At 43.2% G+C, this 20104-nt stretch overlaps 1 protein-coding gene across 1 annotated transcript in view; it reads right to left on the bottom strand.

The window, feature by feature from the left end:
• espl1 (extra spindle pole bodies like 1, separase) overlaps positions 1 to 20104 on the bottom strand; it is a 53533-nt gene that overhangs the window by 13084 nt on the left and 20345 nt on the right. The window contains exons 10-18 of the mRNA XM_008103584.3: positions 13035 to 13191; positions 11805 to 11944; positions 10504 to 10638; positions 8113 to 8232; positions 7174 to 7345; positions 6049 to 6177; positions 3863 to 4019; positions 3061 to 3170; positions 634 to 1781 (exon numbers count right to left, since the gene is read on the bottom strand). Of these exons, the coding sequence (XP_008101791.2) occupies positions 634 to 1781; positions 3061 to 3170; positions 3863 to 4019; positions 6049 to 6177; positions 7174 to 7345; positions 8113 to 8232; positions 10504 to 10638; positions 11805 to 11944; positions 13035 to 13191 (2268 nt within the window). The remainder of the gene's footprint in view (positions 1 to 633; positions 1782 to 3060; positions 3171 to 3862; positions 4020 to 6048; positions 6178 to 7173; positions 7346 to 8112; positions 8233 to 10503; positions 10639 to 11804; positions 11945 to 13034; positions 13192 to 20104) is intronic.

Below are 20104 nucleotides of genomic sequence, written 5' to 3'. Positions count from 1 at the left end.
TTTGTAAAAATTGTTAAAATAAAAATGTATTGCCTTTTAGACTATTTTAAAAACCGATTTAATGTTTAAAATACAAAGTAGCATTATCCGGCTGACTTAAAATCTGAAACAAATGTATTTTTTCTAAAGCAGGCATGAGCAATCTGTGGTCTTTCGGGTGTTGTTGTACTAGCGCTATCATCTTTAATCCCTGGCCGTTCTTGCTGGGGCTGATGGAAATTGAAGCTCAATAACATCAGGAGAAGATTCACACAAAATGATCCTCTAGGAATCAGTTACAGTACATGCATCAGAAAACCTGGTGGTTCTACCAATGAAAATAATTAATCCCAGACCCTACTTTGGCCTACAGACAGGGCCCCACCTTGCACTTTACCCACTTCCCAAGCAATTCGATCAACTAAAATTTGATCAGCCTCTAATACATGGCAATACATATTCTTTGTGTACCATTTCAAAAGGACTTTTTTCCCCTCCCTCATTTGTAAGACAATGCAGAGATGTGGCTAAAACTTAATTAAAACTTAAATTTAAGAGCAAGATCTCTAAACTTGGACATCAGCCATGTCAGATACAGATATCCCCGTTCTTGCTAGCTTCCTGAACCAGTCACCATGCTATCTATCCTGTTACCTTAATTCTAGATTTCATTCTTCTGGTCACTTTGGGAGCATTTGGAAGTTCAGTTTTCAGCTTTGGAGAAGCTTCCTCAAAAACTGCAAATGGAGCTTTGAGGGAGAGAATTGGCTTGGCAGTGGAAGACTGGCTTGTTTTGGAGACTGGAAGAGATCGTGGGGCTGGGGTTCGGAGTTCTGCTGGAGGCCTAAGGCGAACTTGAGGAGCTTCTGAGTCAGAGTCAGGCAAGGCAAACACATCATTAGTTTTGACCACAGGTTGTAATTTCATTCCTTTGACCCTCTTTGGTTTTGCTTTAGGGGCAGCTCCTACCTGCCTCTGTTTTTTACTTTTGGGGGCCAACCTATGGAGTTCATCTGATATCTTCTTTGCTGCTGGCTTGCCTTCTTGGCTCTCCTGAAGAGATAATGGGAGATTCCAGGACCATGTGTTAAAAACTGTGTTGCCTGCACAGCCATCTTGGCCAGAGGCTAAAACAGAGATAGTAGCCACTGCTTTGACAAGCAACAGCCTAGCCCTTTCATATTCAAGCCCAGACCTCCGTGATCGATTGGAAGCCAGAAAAGTCAAGCCAGTCTCCAGAAACTTCCAAAGTTTTTTCTCTGGTCCGTTGGCATTCATGCTTTGTTTTGCAAGTGTCACATAGATATGGGCTACCAAATCATCAAGAAATCTGACTGAGGGCTGCCTTGGGGCCACAAATTCCTTGTCTTTGCCTTCAGAAATGGCTGCCACCATGCTTGAAATGCGCAGAGCCACCACGGCACATCGCTGCAGAGCAGCTTCCAAGAGACGCCACCCATCCGTCCTGTTCCCATAAGTCAGTTCCCCCTCTGCAGAGATGATCAGCCAACAGAGGCAGACAGCTGAGAGAACCACGTCTGAGCACAGAGAGCAATGGCATCCTTCCAAATGGTTTAAAAAGCTGGGTAGCTTCTTCAGTTTTGGCTTCAGCACCGGTGAAGTGGTGAGCACATTCTCCTGCTGTGCAGAGATGGTATCGACAAACTCCAGGGACACTTCCTTGAGGAAAGACCTCTCTTCCGGTGAAGACTCCACGTTCTGGTATTGAGGTTTCTTGTCCTGGCATCCTGCTTTCTTCGGCTTTATTTTTACATCACCTTTTCTTCCATTATTTTCAAAAACTGCAAGCAGGAAGGAAGAGTTAGTTTAATGTTCCTTCCCCAGTGGTCAAGACAACCCCTCCTAAACACACACACTTTTGGCTCCCAAATGCTCTCTTAGTGGCATGGGAACTGTGCTGGAACTATTTAAGTTCCAGTTCCTTTTGTTAGGCTGACTCACCCACAGCTTTAGAGTAGCCATTTTTATGTTATTTTTATGAGAATGGAGTTTAAGAAAACCCTTTCTGCTTTTTATCAGTAAATTTGCCCTTCCCTTTGCCTGAGGAAAGAGAGCAATTTTAGATCAGTTATTACCACCAAGGAGTCTTGGATGTGAGATGTGCCTGCAGTTAGTCCCAACAAATTCCAGGCTTGGACAACCCATTTCAAGTCAATATTTAAACCAATAATTAGTTAACCAATAACACCTTGGGCACTGGGTGCCTCAGAGGTCCCTATACCAGAGACAGCAAGCAAGGAAAACTTTCATCTATTCTCCTCAGGAATCATCCACTACCAACAGCCTTCAGAACAATCAGTTACCCTTCAAATTTTAAGTATGGACTTTGTTGTGGGAAAATCAAGTTAGTGCCTGGGTGGAGATAGACCCAAGACCAGCTAATAAATCATTACCATTTCCTCAAAGCAATAGCGTGGACATTGATTCTGTGGGGTTCCTTGCTCAAATAGGAAGGCAATCCAGGATCCCCCAAGCTAACAGAAAGTTAGAGTTTCATGCTAAAGACCATTAAACAGCTTGGGTGCAGTAGTACAAGGATGTTTAGTCTTGGGGGGGAAAAAGAGTAAAATGAATCACTTGCTTTTTTAAAAAAGGGTTTTGTCAAGCTTAAAGTGATCATATAGCTACGTGTGTCTAAGAAATATCACAAAACGTCACCAGACATCTTAGAGGACAACTAGAGGTGAATAATTTATTTTTTTCCAGTGGTGGAGTGCATCCTTTCAAGATCTTCTAGGGTGGTAATGTGGTCCCCTGGCCTCCCACAGTTGCCCATCTCTGCTAAAAAGCAACAACAATTCCATCTCTTTTCTTGGCTCATCCTTGCTCAAGAGCACTCCTCACACTTCAGATGAGATATTGTCTTAAATGTCCAGGAACATGACACACCTCTATCACTTCCGATCTTGTTTTCCCAACTCAAGAAAGATCTATCCTTCAAGATGGAATCCAATCCACCACCCACATACTTCATTAAATTCAGTCATGGAGCAGAAGACCCACTGCTTCCTTTTCTCACTGCAACCCCAAACTCCACCGTTGCCCTTGACCTAGCCTCACCTGTGCTCGATTCAAGAAGGAAAAGGACTTGCTCGAGATCTGAGCGACACAATTGCACATCACTGCGCTGCAATTCCAGGCTGCTTTTCAAGATCAGAAAGCGAGCACACCTGAAGGGAAAGAGCAAACAAGGCATGTCATTCAGCAGCCAGCAACAGACTCTATTGTCTGAGCCAAATGTGGACCTCTTTGTCTTCAGCCCTAGAAAATTGGTACCTTTTAAGTGGCAGAAGCTTATTGGCAGGAGCAAGCATTCTGTAGTGGTTTGAGCATTGGATTGCCATTCTGAATCCTTACTCGGCCATACAAACCTACTTGGACAAGTCACACACTCTCAGCTTCAGAATAAGTGAAAGCCAAACTCTCTCTGAAGAAATCTTGCCAATACCAATAAAATTATGTCTTAGAGCCGCTGCAGGACGGAAACAACTTGAAGGCACACAACAATCCTGTTACTTGAACTTGTAGCACTCTAGAAGGGGAGTCTTTGCTCACTTTACTCATACAAGTACCATATCTCTGGTTGTATATGCTTGTAGGCATGTAGAAAAATCCAACAGGAGTTAATTTTGGCCTTAATCCAGTTGTTCACATTAATGAGAACAGATCCATTTTAATCAATGGAAATTATGAATGTGTTGACTAACTTTCTATTGATTCATCAGTTTACCGTACTTGGGACTAACAATGGAGTGTAGGCCTTTGATTTCAAGTCTATGTTTTTCCCACCCACGGCTGTGCCTTTACAAAAAAGTGTTATATGTGAATATGATTATAAAGAGTCAAAACGAAGATTCCATACCATCGAATTGATTGCAGCTTCATTGAGATTTTGAGTGCTTCCAGACAAAAGGCTTTTGCATCACTTATAGTTTCAATCTTGCCAAGGAGAGACACAAAGCTCTCAGAACAAACAAACATGTCAGCCAGAACTTGCCATTTCTGCACCAGATTGTCTCCTGAAAAAAACCAATGCCAAGTTAAGTAAATGTGGATCTGCTTAGTTGCACATTCAAGTACATCCTGCTTAAAATTACTAGAGATGTGCTGAGGTCTGAACACATTTTTATCCTCTTGGGATAAAAATAGCTATCACCTGTACTTCATCATCAACAGATGTAGTTAATGCCCTCAAAAAATCAAGACATCTTATAAAAGTTAAAACACACATTTCTGTATTTTTAAAAAAAACAAAACAAAACAAAACAAAAAAGAAACACCTCCCTCCCCAAATACGGAGCTCGTTCCATAAGATACCAAATTCATCTGAACAAATTTTACAGGAATAAAGTAATGTGTTGGAGATATGTATTCTTTTGCTATAGAATATCATTTTCAAGTGATTTGATATACTTTGATATTTTTGAAATGCACATAATATTATACTCTCAGAGTAACTTTGAATGAAATATTTTTAAAGGGTTGTTGTATGTCTTTCGGGCTGTGTGGCCATGTTCCAGAAGCATTCTCTCCTGACGTTTCGCCCACATCTATGGCAGGCATCCTCAGAGGTTGTGAGGTATGGATAAACTAAGTCAGGAAAGGAAAGAATATATATCCGTGTAGAGTCCAAGGTGTGGCAAGAGTTCTTTGTCACTGGGAGCCAGCATTAATGTTTCAGTTAATCACCCTAATTGGCACTGGAAATGTTTTGTCCCTTGCCTGGGGGCATCCTTTGTTCAGTCAAGTCCTCATTGTGTTGGTTCCCATCTACTGTTTTGATTTTGGAGTTTTGTAATACTGGTAGCCAGATTTTGTTCATTTTCATGGTTTCTTCCTTTCTGTTGAAGTTGTCCACATGCTTGTGGATTTCAATGGCTTCTCTGTGTAGTCTGACATGATAGTTGTTAGAACTATCTCTAACAACTATCATGTCTAGAACTATCTCTAACAACTATCACTAGCCAACTACCTGGGCTCTACAGGCCAATGGATACTCCACCACAGACATCAGAAGAGCTGCAAGGCCAAGAACAAGCCATGAGAGTCAAGACAAAGATCCACCCAGAGGAAAGGTGTTCTTACCATACATCAAGGGAACTACTGACCGCATAGGGAAGCTGATGAAGAAGCACAACCTACAAACTATCTACAGACCCACGAAGAAAATCCAACAAATGCTACGGTCAGCGAAGGACAAGAGGGATCCTCTCTCTTCTGCAGGAGTCTACCGGATACCATGCAGCTGTGGACAAGTCTACATAGGGACCACCAAACGCAGCGCCCAAACAAGAGTCAAAGAACATGAAAGGCACTGCAGACTAATTCAACCAGAGAAATCAGCCATAGCAGAGCATTTGATGAACCAGCCTGGACACAGAATACTATTTGAGAACACAAAAATGCTGGACCATTCTAACAACTATCATGTCAGACTACACAGAGAAGCCATTGAAATCCACAAGCATGTGGACAACTTCAACAGAAAGGAAGAAACCATGAAAATGAACAAAATCTGGCTACCAGTATTACAAAACTCCAAAATCAAAACAGTAGATGGGAACCAACACAATGAGGACTTGACTGAACAAAGGATGCCCCCAGGCAAGGGACAAAACATTTCCAGTGCCAATTAGGGTGATTAACTGAAACATTAATGCTGGCTCCCAGTGACAAAGAACTCTTGCCACACCTTGGACTCTACACGGATATATATTCTTTCCTTTCCTGACTTAGTTTATCCATACCTCACAACCTCTGAGGATGCCTGCCATAGATGTGGGCGAAACGTCAGGAGAGAATGCTTCTGGAACATGGCCACACAGCCCGAAAGACATACAACAACCCTGTGATTCTGGCCATGAAAGCCTTCGACAACACAATTATTTTTAAAGTCTGGTTAAAAGGAACCAGCAAATGGAAGGAAAATTCCAAGTCTGGATTTCTTTGTATAGTTTAAAAATTTAGAATTAAAAAAAATCAAGAATGCAGACATAGCAACAGTTTCTATTAACGTCAAAGGAAAACGATCACCCCCTTTATTTTTACCATGATCTACAAATGGATGTTCTGGACCATCTTTAGAAGATGTTTCACAACTAATTAGAGAGAAGTTCAATAGAATGCTGCGGTAGAGCCTGTGTGAGTTACTCAAAGCCATTTCAGGAGTCTTCCATCCTGTAAAAAGGGAGACAAAATTGACTGTACATTAGCTCCCGCTGCTTCTCAATCTTCCTAGGTTTAGGGATACATTGGGAGTCCTTTTGGAAAGAGAAGCAGGCTATAAATATGCAAATGATTCCATAATATTTGGCAGATTGGTTTTCCTGTTTAAATAAAAAGTGCTCTAGTCCCAAAAGTGTTGCCCTATAATTTTTTTGACATTTATTTAATTATTTATTTATTTCCCTGATTTCTATCCCGCCCTTCTCATCTGAAGGGACTCAAGACAGCTCACAATCTGGCAAAAATTCAATGCCAATATACAATACAAGAAGATAAAACATAAGCAATTAAAACAATAGAATATTTAACAAAATACAATAAATACATTAAAAACCATACAGTATAAAATCCTTGAATCATTCGTCTGCAAAACCTTGTACATAAACCTTCATCCGGACCAAGTCGAAGCCAAACGCTTGCCCACACAGCCAGGTCTTCACTTTTTCCCTAAAACTCAGATGGGATGAAACCTGCCGAATATCACTGGGGAGGGAGTTCCACAGCCGAGGAGCCACCACTGAGAAGGCCATCCCTCGTTCCCACCAGCCGTGCCTGTGAGGTGGGTGGGACCGAGAGCAGGGCCTCTCCAGACGATCTTAGTGTTCTTGATGGTTCATAGAAGGAGATACGTTCAGACAGGTAAGTTGGACCAGAATAGTTTAGGGCTTTGTAGGTCAAAACCAGCACTTTGTATCCTTCTGCTTGCAGCTCTCATCATATTGAAAGATAACAGCCAATATTATCAAAGCTAGGTGAAATGATATAATCTGTCATTGAATCTCAAATTGACTGCCTTGACAATCTTGATAAAGTCATAGCCACTCTGTTGAACACTTAGGATCTTCAAACCCCTTTAATCCACAATTCATTTATCTTATCATCTGTTATAAAGTATCAGGCAAGTTGGATTAACAACGAGGAGGAGGCGGGCAAATTTTCCATTCCTACCTTGAGCAAAGAGCTTCTGCCTCAGTGCCAGTGGGAGCATGGAAGGAGGCAGGCCAAGGTAAGCAGCTGTTAAGTGGAGAGCGCTGGCTCGGAGCAGGCACCAGACTTTAGAGGACCTCTGCAAAGCAAGGCTTTGCAGAACTTCTGTTAGAAGAAGAATACCTTCTTCAATCTTTCCATGAAAGAGAAATAAAACAAGGCAAAAAATCAATTGCCTAGAAAACTGCTTCCCAGACTAGCAAGTGCATCAGACATGGTTTTAAATAGCTCATGGGTAAGATTGTTTACTCTCAAACAGAGAGAGATTTCTGTAATGCAGAAATATTCTGTAATGTAAAATATTCTAGTACAGCCCAGATACAGTGGAGACAATAAGAGCCCTAATTACTTGCAGCCAGTTCTGTGGTGTCAGTTTGACTACAGAAAAAAATACTGGCCTGGGTAAACACTGCCTCCTGGCACAAAACAGAGGTGTCAAACATGGGCTTCCGTGTATTTTGAACTTCAGCTCCCAAAATTCCTGGCCATTTGGACAAGTTGGTTAGGGCCTCTGGGAGCTGGAGGCTCAAACACAAGTTTGACAGCTCTGGAGGGACACAAGTTTGACAGCTCTGGTTTAGATCATTTAAATTTGACACCCTGTTACAGGTACAACTAAATTAACAATACATCATTGCACGGCAAACTGAACTGGGAAGGAGGAGGATAATAATAATATCTTTATTTATATCCTGCTTTTCTCCCTCATGGGACCCAAAGTGGGTACACATCCCAATTGCAATTGTGCCCAGAAGCAGTGTCTACCTAGGTCGGTATTTTTTTTCTATAGTCAAATGATGGGTTCAGGAGGAAGCTTTAGACTACTGGGTATTCTGAGGAAAATTACAAGATGTACAAAAGGGAACTGAAGGGAATAGCTGTTGGTGCTAAGAAAGATACCTTGTAGCTTGCTAAGCATAACTTGCTAGAGAGCACAGCTAGTGTTTGCTTTGTCAGCAGGTAAGAATCATGATTGCTATCTACATTCTGCAGGCAGGATTCAGCTTCTTTTAAAATGATCTAAAAGAAATAGAAAAGATGACAAAATTACTAAGAGCCCATTGGAGTTTTAATAGAAGATTTCAGTCAGGATTTGTCCCATGATTATCTATTTATCATCCCAGTGAACCTGAGAAAGTTGTCAAAAAAGATAAATTCAACACACTTAATATCGCTTTTCTTATTATCTTCATATTCTGGGGTTCTACAGTATACTCTGTGGTTTTGCTACATATGGCTTCAGTTATGTTAACTAGCCTTAAAACAGTTTGGGACCGCTTTCTCAAAGGGGCTTTTCCCTATATACTCACATTCATCCAACAGGCAGGAACACAGGGATAGGAGTCTCTATCACAGTTCTCTACCGCTTTCCTGAGGGAGCCTTGCCAATCTCTATCCCTCCCAGCCTTCAGCAAAACAGTGAGAGTTTTGAACATTCACTTATAACCAGTTATAAAGAAGATTTGTTTTATCCATGGCAAAGGAAGAAACAGGTTGAATGGACCAGCCAATTGCCAGTTCACAGTGAGCCCTGATGCAGCAAGTAGCCTGGCTTATTGTTATGTTCAAATGTTGTCCAGAACACTTTGGCAGATTACTGGAAAAATGATTACACAAGCCAACAAGTATTTTTCATTGGATATAATTTTTGATCATTGGGGCGATGCAACCACCAAAGACGCAGGGAGATGTTTACTTTTACTTTAAAGGGTAGCGTAACTTGGCTTAGAATGTATGTAACACAGGCTTGGATGTTGAAAACCAGTAACAAGTTTATTCAGGTACATAAGCTTAGCCGTTTCAATGTTACTTCTCACTTAGAGGTACTCTTCTTCAACAGTTACAATGATAACATGTGATGAAACAACTGTCAAAAGGATTATTTCTTCCCTTGAGCAGTTTAAACTTTTTTCCTTCCAACTGATGTTCTTAATTTAACTGATCACTACAGAATCAACTGGGATTTCTTTCCCTTTATTACTCAGACTCCATTGCTAACTCAAATAAGTCACTTGACCTATTTAAACCGACACAAGCTAGAGATCTGAACTTCCCTGATTCTCACTATTTTGGAACCAGTCTTCCCTGTGATTCCCTGATCACAGACTGACTCTCTTTTCAAAATCTGCTCTCTTACCAAATGGCAGTTGGCTCCGCCTATGTTTCTATGGCAACCTGGCCTCAGAATACTGAGCTGGCTACCATCCCCCATGCACTGATAACTCTAATACTTACCCATTCCAAACATATACCTATAATTAAACATAACAACTGTAAACCAAAATTCACACTTCACCACAATCATTCTTATAGTTTTTATGCGTTGAATTCAGATCTGTGCTTATTTTTTCTCTATCATGTGTAGTTTTTGTGATGCGGCTAATCGAATTAATGCATTTATGTACTGATATCAATTAGATTCTATTGACATCAGTACGTAAATGCATTAATTATTCAATTAGCCTCACTGCAAAAATAAACACAGATCTGAATTCAGCACAAACCTCTATAAGAATGACCTAAAATTATATCTGATGAAAAACACTTGTTGGCCTGTATTACACGAATATGATGCAAAATGTGCAGACTTCACCGTAGTCTGCTGCAATGTACCATTCGTCATATTTTAAAATGTTGACATGATGGGGAAAAATAAAGACATATTTAAAACTGGCATAAAAATTGAATTAAACTATGCTACTCTCATTTCTGATGATTACAAAAAGTTTAATTTTCTTGGCTGGTGTTACCTTTGGCAGTGACCCAGCTTTGATTTGGAGTGGTGGTGCGGGGGCAACTCTGCTATACTTTGTAATTCCTTATTTGTTTTTGACATTTTCATTCTTGTTTCTCTTAAGAGAACTGTTAACAATGTTGGGAACCTAGTGGCAGTGCCTCGACTGTGTGTTCTGCATTGCCGGGGGGGGGGGGGGGGGTTCCTTTCCAACCCTGATTCTACAGAGATGGAAGAAAAGCCCATACCTACACAATTAATCTATCTTGCAGAATCCCACTCAAATCCTACATCTTCAAGGTAAGTGTCAGCAGGAGCCTAAGACCTTAAGAAACCACACCACCATGTCAGAACCCATGTTTTATATGACTAATGTCCCATGCTCAGTTCAGTTTAATTTGGGTCTAGTTATAGTTTAACACAGAAAAAAGACTTAAATCCAGACAAAGATATACAGAGACAGGTATTCCTCTGTTGTTAGCTACTGACAGTCAAGCTATGCAGAACTATTGACTATAAGAGGTCTAAATACAAGCAACTAATTTTTTTATGCCCACCTCAGCGTAACTGGGGCATTCCAGCTGGAAAAGTAACTTGGTGATTTGGCACAAGGCATTGGTCTTCCCCACGACATCTTTAAGTGCACTGGACAGAGTTGCAATCAGGAAGTAGCTCTCCATGGCCTGCAATGGCTGCAGAATACAATGGAGAGAAAGCATTTAGATACATGAGTGAAGGGTTGCAAGGGAGAGAATGCAACCACAAGACAGTACGGGAGAGAAGAAACGGCCAACCATGTTGTTCTGGAAAAGTTGTAAAGAAGGAGTGGTAGGCATGGAGCCCTGCAGATGGAACTTCATCTCCCAGCAGCCCTAGCGAACACAGGGTGAGATAACGCTGAGAGCTGCACCCATCATTTGAAAAGCCATATGATTTCTTCCCCTGCTGTAAAGATTGGCTCTAAAAATGACTTACTGGGATCCCTGAAAATGTATCTTTCTGAAAATAAGTTCTGAGTTTCCTTGGGGGAAGTTACACAACTCAACTATCTCAATTGTCACAGTCCTGAAATCTCTCTCTTTCTGTATGAGACAAGACAGATTTTGAGAACTGAAAAGTTAAGAGCGTTTTGCTTTAGAAGGCACTCAACACAAAACATTCCTCATATCTTGAGCTTTCAACAGCCCAGCACGGGGAGCTGCCACTTCCTGCTAGTAGGAATCTTTATGCTTTCTTTCTGTGGGGCTATGCAAGCAAGCACCACTCAGCCTCTTTCCCCTCTGCTTGTATAAATTACTTTAACCATCAGCTATAGTAGTAGTGAAAGACCATGAAAATTAAAAGTTCTTATCTTCAATCATTTCAAGTTTGTGTGTGGTTGAGTTGATACTCCTGAAAGGATACATATCTGTATATATTCTTGTTAAGCTGCCACAACTAGCATATGAAAGTTAATCTCCCACAATACATAAAAAATGCATGATTAGCCCATACCTACTGCTACAATTTGATTGTAAATCTATGGGCAGAAGATACCTTACCCACACAACACCAACCATAAGTGGCAACAGGTTCCACCTAAGAAGTGTGAACAATGCACTTTTCTGTGATTTTATATCTTCTAGTTTGGGAAAGAGGTCTCTGAGATGGAACAAGCGGAAGAAGAAGTCGGGGTTTATGGGACTTTACATGTGAAGAAGAGTGCATTTCAGTATGGAGGCTTAATTTTTCTTTCCTTGTGTCATTTCATGGCTACCACAGCAGCATCCAAGGAGGGAAAAAGACATAAGAGAAAGCAAGAAAGAAGCTGAAGGAAAATCACAACAAATATGCAGATGTGCAAAACATCTCTCATTACCTTCCCCATGACCCTGTATAAAGCTGCCATCATGTGCAGAGATGCTGTTGTCTGCTCAATGCTACGGACAGTTGGGATCCTACTTTTGGATATGAGGTCTTTCCACAAGGCAAGAGCATCATCTAAGCACTTTGACTGCACTGCAAAGAAAGCAAAGTGTTGGACAACAGAAACTGTAGATGCAAATCATCTTCTGACAGGCCTAAGATTGGTCAAAATTCAGTTCATTCTACAGCAGCAGATAATTCTTTCATGCACACATTTAAATCTTAGCCTTCTGCCTAGAGCAACTATACAAATAGAGAGTACTAAGCAGTAGTATTGCTTTCACTTGTTCCTTCTGAGCAGAACAAAGGTTAATATTTTAAAATACTATGCCAACAATAAATCTGCCCTAAACACAACAGAGTTTCCCAGCATTTGGCTCCTGGACCATTTTGATTTGTAGTACAAGGTTCAATTCCAACATAACATGGGACCCAAATGGCTCACGAATGAAGAATCTTGTTTTCCAGATTATTTAATCACAACTCTCACAACCCCTTACCATTGGTCAGATCAGGCTGACAGGGAATTTAGACCAAAACATCTAAAGCATGCATAGGCAAACTTCAGCCCTCCGGGTGTTTTTGACTTTTACTCTTACAATTCCTAGCAGCTGGTAGACTGTTAGGAATTGTGGGAGTTAAAGTCCAAAAAACCTGGAGGGTTGAAGTTTGCCCATGCCTGCTCTAGAGTCAAAGATTATCCTGCTATAAGGTAGTAACTGGTCTGCTTTGTGTCCTACACCAATTTGCCAGGAAGATGGAAAAGTCGGGGCCTTTTCCTCCTGCTTTAGGTGTTAAGTGGTCTTTGTCATTTCTGGAATGTTCCTCCGAGAGGCTCACCTGGTGGTTACTCTGTAGTCATTTCAGAATCTGGCAAGAAATATCTCCACATATGCGATTTTAAGCCTTTCTCACAGTAGAGTTGTTAGCTATTCTTATAATTGCTGTATTATGACAATGAATTTTTTCTTTGCTGTGTGGCATTTAAATTTTGTTTCACCTTTTGAAAATGGCAGTGGCCCTGGTTCAGTGACTACATTTGTTTGTGAAGAATTCCATCTAATGGTATGGGGCAAAATTATCAAGTCCCTATTAGTCTTACTATATCTTTTACTCTTCTATATTTACATTATTAGAGTTCAGTAAATACAGTTGCTCTTACTTCAGTAGCAAATGACCTTACCAGAGTCTGCCGATAAGTTGAAGGAAATGCCAAGATACAGGAACCTGTCATCGTGGCTCTTATTTTCATATTCCAGATCATTGGTCTCAAAGCCTTCAAATACTTCTGTGTCCTTTTGCCTCTGGTTATTTTTTATCCTCTGTTCCTGCTTGATGCTCTGTGTTTAAAAAAACCCCAACAATTTGTAAAACTTATATGAGAGAGTTAGTATTTAAGCAGAAAGATGTTCTGCTTCTATTCTAATATAACTTCTTTGTTATGATGAAACAACTGAAGACAAACTATTCTCAAACCTTAACTAAAATTACTCTAAGTCCAGTACACATAGTACTTCTATGGGTAACTGTGGCAATTGTAACCCTGCAAGCAAAAGGCAAGGATAAAATCATGTAACAAGGCCTCAATATGCTGGGTGCTGGCACAAGCATGCAAAGACATGGTTAGAGTTAGGAAACAATGAAAGCACCAAAGACTTCAAGAATAAGTAATATGTGTTGCCTTTATTTAAAATTTACAAAGATTACAGTTTTGGCTGCATAAGCCAACAACTGTTTGTAAGTATTAATTTTATATATATATATATATATATATATATATATATATATATATATGCCATATTTATATGCCACCCTTCTCACCCCTAAGGGAACTAAGAGTGGTGAAAATGTCAAGGACAGAACGCCACAAGATTCAAAGTAACAGAGTTTATTAGATTACAGAACTCAAAAATGCCCGTAAAACACAAGGGCCAGGCAGTTTTTGCCTTTAGGAGCAAAAAGGGGCAAAAGTAAATGTTCAAAAGATAAACCGGATTAAACCGGAGTTTAATCCGGGTAAAAACAAACTGCTTGCGTCAGCCTGGGTATAAACGAAACGAAAGCCAAGGAACAAAAGATACAAAGAATGCAACTAATTGGCAGCAGATTCCTCTCTGCTGCCAACACTGTGCTTAGAGTAACTTGCGTCGCTCCCCCACACACACAGCAGACAGGATCTCCAACACGAGTAAATCAGCCAAGGATTGTAGCAGTTGAGTAGACCAGTTCCGTTCCGTAGATCAAAGCCAGAAGCAGACGTTTGTAGTTTTTCCAAGTCCAAGAAGGGGGGGAAGACAAGCCGTGGTCAGTTCAGTCCGAGTTCTCAAAGCAGGAGATGGCGTCCGTCAAGAAGACGACGGAGGGTCAAGCTAATAAGAGTAAGCACAGGTTTGCACAAACAAATGCCCACACAATCCCTCCCGCCGTCTGACCCTGGATTCCAATCAACTTACGTCACAGCACAGGAAAGCACACAAGTCTTCAGGGAAGCGTCCCACACACACACGGATCCCAAGCGTTTGCCCAGATTACCTTGCCCAACGCAATTTGCAATTGCTCCCAAGCCCCATTTTATGCCAGTTACAAATCTTCATCACTGTCAGCTGTCCTCCTTAACCCGGGCGTTTCCTCATCACTTTCCTCGTCAGAGCTGGAACACCTCTGACTACGCCCAACAGCATCTCCAGCTGTGGATCCCGTCCCATCCCTCCAGCTAAACCATGGGTCTAATCCTGAAGGTCCCCATTCATCTTCTATCCCATCATGGCCAGTGGCACCCACTTCCTCCCTTACCCGAGTCCAATCCATCTCATCCTCCTCTGAGCTAACCAGCCCCTCCTCCATTCTTTCCGTAAACCCTTCGAAAGACTCCTCGTCAGATGGTGCTGCAAATATGTCTCGCAGTCTTTTTCTCTCTCGCTCCTCGAGAGTATCTGACTCTCGAGGAGTCTTACGCCCACGTCTGTCAGTAACAGAGCCATGAGGCTCAATCATAACACTATCCCCTCTCACAAAGGCCTCCTCCCCCGATGGCGGAGAAGTGGCAGTGATACCCTCCGCTATAGCACCACGACGACTAGAGGTATCAAGTTTCAACAGCGAACGATGAAAGACTGGATGGACCTTTAAACTAGACGGTAAACGCAAACGAAACGCAACAGAAGAAATCTTTTTAACGATAGGAAAGGGACCCAAATACCGAGGCGCAAACTTTCCCCCAGCCTGTTTAATATGTTTGGAAGATAACCACACCAAATCCCCTTCTTCCAACTCCTCCCCTGCCTGCCTGTGGCGGTCAGCCTGAGTCTTCTGCGTTGCCTTAGCTTCCAACAGTAAGCGACGGGCAACATCATGCAATGCAGCCATTTCCGAAGAGCGGTACACAGGGTCCGAAGAGACCACATTGGTCGACGGCGCCACACCTCCCCGTGGGTGAAAACCATAAGTTAGCTCAAATGGCGTATGCTGACTAGACGTGTGCACCGCATTGTTGTAAGCAAATTCCGCCACCGGTAACCACTTTACCCAAGCCGTGGGTTGATCTAAACAAAAACAACGCAGATACTGCTCTAAGAGCCCATTAACCCGTTCCGACTGTCCATCCGTTTGCGGATGGAAAGCTGAAGACACGTTTAACTTAGTCCCCAAACACTCATGGAAGTGTTTCCAAAAGCGTGACACAAATTGCGGAGCCCTATCTGAAATAATCACCTCGGGTGCTCCGTGCAAACGATAGATGTGCTTTGTAAATAGTAAGGCCAACGTAGGGGCCGCCGGAATGGTTGAACAAGGAATAAAATGAGCCAGTTTACTAAATAAATCCACCACCACCCAAATACAAGTATAACCCCCAGACTTAGGCAAATCTGAAATAAAATCCATGGAAATGATTTGCCATGGCCTCTCCGGAACAGGTAAAGACGATAACAACCCTCTAGGGCGCCCCACAGGCGTCTTACTCTGCTGACAAACGGCGCAGCTGTCACAAAAGCGCAGAATGTCTTGCCGCATCTTTGGCCACCAGTAGCTCCTGGTGATAAGCTGTACGGTCTTGAACCTGCCAAAGTGCCCAGCCATGGGTTCGTCATGGTGGGCTCTAATCACCTCCAGCCTGAGGGTCCCCACCGGTACGTAAACCTGCCCCCTACGCACCAATACCCCGTCTTGATCCTGGAGATGCGGCAGTATGGTACGGTTGCCTGCAGAGAGCAGCATCAGTTGCTCCTGAGTCCACACATCATCCTTCTGAGCCTCAAGGATCTGGTCATGTAACCCAAGCTCATTATCTACAACACACAGAGAGGCAGTAGGCAAGATGGTCTGACATACTACCTGCTCATTGGTCTTAAATTCCGGCTTGCGGGATAAAGCATCGGCCCGCAAGTTTGCCTTCCCCTCCACGAACTGCACCTTGAAGTTAAACCTGGAGAAAAACAAAGCCCAGCGGATTTGACGCTGGTTTAACTTCTTTGCTGTTTGCAAGTGCTCTAAGTTCTTGTGATCAGATCTGACCACGATCTGGTGCCGTGCCCCTTCAAGCCAGTGCCGCCACACCTCAAACGCCACCTTAATCGCCAACAACTCCTTCTCCCATATGGTATAGTTCTGCTCGAAGGGTGTTAGTTGCCGCGAGTAAAATCCACAGGGACGCAAGGTCCCTGAGGAATCCTTCTGAGACAATACAGCCCCCAACGCGTAGCTAGAAGCGTCCGCTTCTACCACGAACGGTCTGTCAACATCAGGATGGGTTAGTATGTTGTCCGATTGAAAACTAGACTTTAGTTGTAGAAACGCCTCGTGAGCTTCCCGCCCCCACACAAATGGCTGTTTCTTGCGCAGAAGCTGCGTCAAAGGTACCGTGAGCTTTGCAAAATTCGGAATAAACTCCCGGTAGTAATTAGCGAAACCCAAGAACCTTTGTACATCCTTCTTAGTCTTCAGCTCCTGCCATGAGTTGACGGCGTCAACCTTATGTGGGTCCATTTTAAGTTCCCTACCTGACACTACATGACCTAGGAACTCCACTTCAGGCACATGAAAGACGCACTTGGAAGCCTTGGCGAAAAGCCCATTAGCCCGCAGTCGGTGCAGAACCTGCTTGACATGTTGACGATGTTCTTTCTCGTCCTTAGAAAAAATCAAGATATCATCCAAATAAATCACTAAAAATTGGTCAATTAGGTCCCTGAACACATCGTTCATGAACCTCTGGAATACCGCAGGAGCATTACAAAGCCCAAAAGGCATGACTCGGAACTCGTGGCATCCGAAACACGTGTTAAATGCCGTCTTCCATTCATCCCCTTCCCGTATACGGATTAAGTTATAGGCCCCCCGCAGGTCAAGCTTGGTAAAGACCTTAGCCCCTTGCACCCTTGATAACAGTTCCGAGATTAAAGGGAGCGGGTACCTATCCCGAATGGTGTATTTGTTTAGGATCCGATAGTCACAGACCAGCCTAAGTTCCCCAGTCTTTTTGGCTACAAAGAATACTGGTGCCGCAGTTGGAGAACTAGATGGGCGAATAAACCCCTTGGCTAGATTTTCATCTAGAAACTCCCGCAAAGCTTGCCTTTCCGGTACAGTCAAGGCATACAGCCTCCCTGCTGGCAGTTTCGCACCTTCTGCCAACTTGATGGCGCAATCATATGGCCTGTGCGGTGGTAATTTGTCCGCTTCTCTTTTACAAAATACATCAGAGAACTCCCCATACTCAGCAGGCACTCCCTCCATATCAGAATGAGTAACATTTAGAGTGCAACAATCCTGCCTCTTTAAGATCACTTTACGTGTTGCCCAATCTACTTGTGGGTTTACTACAGCTAGCCAATCCATCCCCAGGATCACATCATATCTAGGCAAGCTCGTAATATCCCACACAAACGTTCCCGTTACTCCCTGCACCTCCCACGTTACTGCTGAGGTTTCATGGTTAACCACCCCAGTCTCCAGCAGTCTCCCATCTGCTCCTTCCACCCACACGTCGCATGCCTTGCGCACTCTAGGAATGCCATGCTTCTTAGCAAACTCAATATCTACATAGGAGACCGTAGCCCCTGAGTCCAGCAGTGCCAAAGTAGAAACAAGTTCCCTTCCCCCAACAGATAATGTAATGGGTACGAAAACATGCTTCCTCCCCTCAGTTGACTGCTTGAGGAGCCCTAGTGCGTTGGACTCACGTCGCACTAGGGCTGGCCTTTTCCCGAAAGCTGGGAAGGTTTCACATTACAACTTTTGGCAAAATGCCCAGCATTCCCACAGTACAAACACAAGCCCAGCTGCCTCCTACGGCTCTTTTCCTCTGTAGACAGCTTTTTAAAGACCCCAAGCTCCATGGGCTCTTCCCCCATCACCACAGGTGCCCTGGTTACATGCATGGGTGGCGCACACATTGCTTTTGAGTGTTTACGAGCCTCGAACCTTGCGTCTAAACGCAGCACCTTAGCTACTAAGGCGTCCCAGCTTTCAGCCGGCTCCAAGCGTGCTAATTCATCCTGGAGCATATCACTTAACCCGGCAGTAAATAAAAGCATGAATGCATTTTCCCCCCAATCCAGCTGGTGGCGATACAGGTTAAACTTATTTAAGTAATCCAAAACAGTCCCCTTTCCCTGTTTCAACCGATACAGAGCCCACCCAGCGTTCTCCGTGCGGAGAGGATCCCCAAAAGTATCAGTTAACAACTTTTTGAAATTATTCAAATTGTCCTTGACTGGGTCATTTCCCAAAGTTAAATTAGTGGCCCATTGTCCTGCGGGACCGGTCAACAAACTCAAAATAAAGGCCACCTTGCTAGTGTCTGTAGGAAAAGCATGAGCACTGAGCTGAGAAAAATAAAGCTCCACTTGTGCCAAAAAGGTTGGCAACTTGCACCTGGTTCCGTCAAAGCGTTCAGGAGTCAAAACATGTCCTTTCACAGCCTGAGCTGTTTGGCTAACGGTAAAAGCCGTTTGCAATTGGTCTACTTTGGCCCTTAACTCATCCATCGTCTTCCTGACGGGTTTATTGCTGCAATAAACTTTTTATAGGCGTTGGGCAATCTGTCAAGGACAGAACGCCACAAGATTCAAAGTAACAGAGTTTATTAGATTACAGAACTCAAAAATGCCCGTAAAACACAAGGGCCAGGCAGTTTTTGCCTTTAGGAGCAAAAAGGGGCAAAAGTAAATGTTCAAAAGATAAACCGGATTAAACCGGAGTTTAATCCGGGTAAAAACAAACTGCTTGCGTCAGCCTGGGTATAAACGAAACGAAAGCCAAGGAACAAAAGATACAAAGAATGCAACTAATTGGCAGCAGATTCCTCTCTGCTGCCAACACTGTGCTTAGAGTAACTTGCGTCGCTCCCCCACACACACAGCAGACAGGATCTCCAACACGAGTAAATCAGCCAAGGATTGTAGCAGTTGAGTAGACCAGTTCCGTTCCGTAGATCAAAGCCAGAAGCAGACGTTTGTAGTTTTTCCAAGTCCAAGAAGGGGGGAAGACAAGCCGTGGTCAGTTCAGTCCGAGTTCTCAAAGCAGGAGATGGCGTCCGTCAAGAAGACGACGGAGGGTCAAGCTAATAAGAGTAAGCACAGGTTTGCACAAACAAATGCCCACACAATCCCTCCCGCCGTCTGACCCTGGATTCCAATCAACTTACGTCACAGCACAGGAAAGCACACAAGTCTTCAGGGAAGCGTCCCACACACACACGGATCCCAAGCGTTTGCCCAGATTACCTTGCCCAACGCAATTTGCAATTGCTCCCAAGCCCCATTTTATGCCAGTTACAAATCTTCATCACTGTCAGCTGTCCTCCTTAACCCGGGCGTTTCCTCATCACTTTCCTCGTCAGAGCTGGAACACCTCTGACTACGCCCAACAGCATCTCCAGCTGTGGATCCCGTCCCATCCCTCCAGCTAAACCATGGGTCTAATCCTGAAGGTCCCCATTCATCTTCTATCCCATCATGGCCAGTGGCACCCACTTCCTCCCTTACCCGAGTCCAATCCATCTCATCCTCCTCTGAGCTAACCAGCCCCTCCTCCATTCTTTCCGTAAACCCTTCGAAAGACTCCTCGTCAGATGGTGCTGCAAATATGTCTCGCAGTCTTTTTCTCTCTCGCTCCTCGAGAGTATCTGACTCTCGAGGAGTCTTACGCCCACGTCTGTCAGTAACAGAGCCATGAGGCTCAATCATAACAGAAAATGAGAAGCTAAGGTACAGAAACCTTGGTTTAAACAGCTAATTTTAAAGTAGATATAAC

The sequence above is a fragment of the Anolis carolinensis genome, chromosome 2 (genome assembly GCF_035594765.1).
Source record: "Anolis carolinensis isolate JA03-04 chromosome 2, rAnoCar3.1.pri, whole genome shotgun sequence".
In the NCBI taxonomy this organism is placed as follows: Eukaryota; Metazoa; Chordata; class Lepidosauria; order Squamata; family Dactyloidae; genus Anolis; species Anolis carolinensis.
The sequence above is the reverse complement of the archived record's forward strand: the minus strand, read 5'-3'. Positions and strand labels throughout refer to the sequence as shown.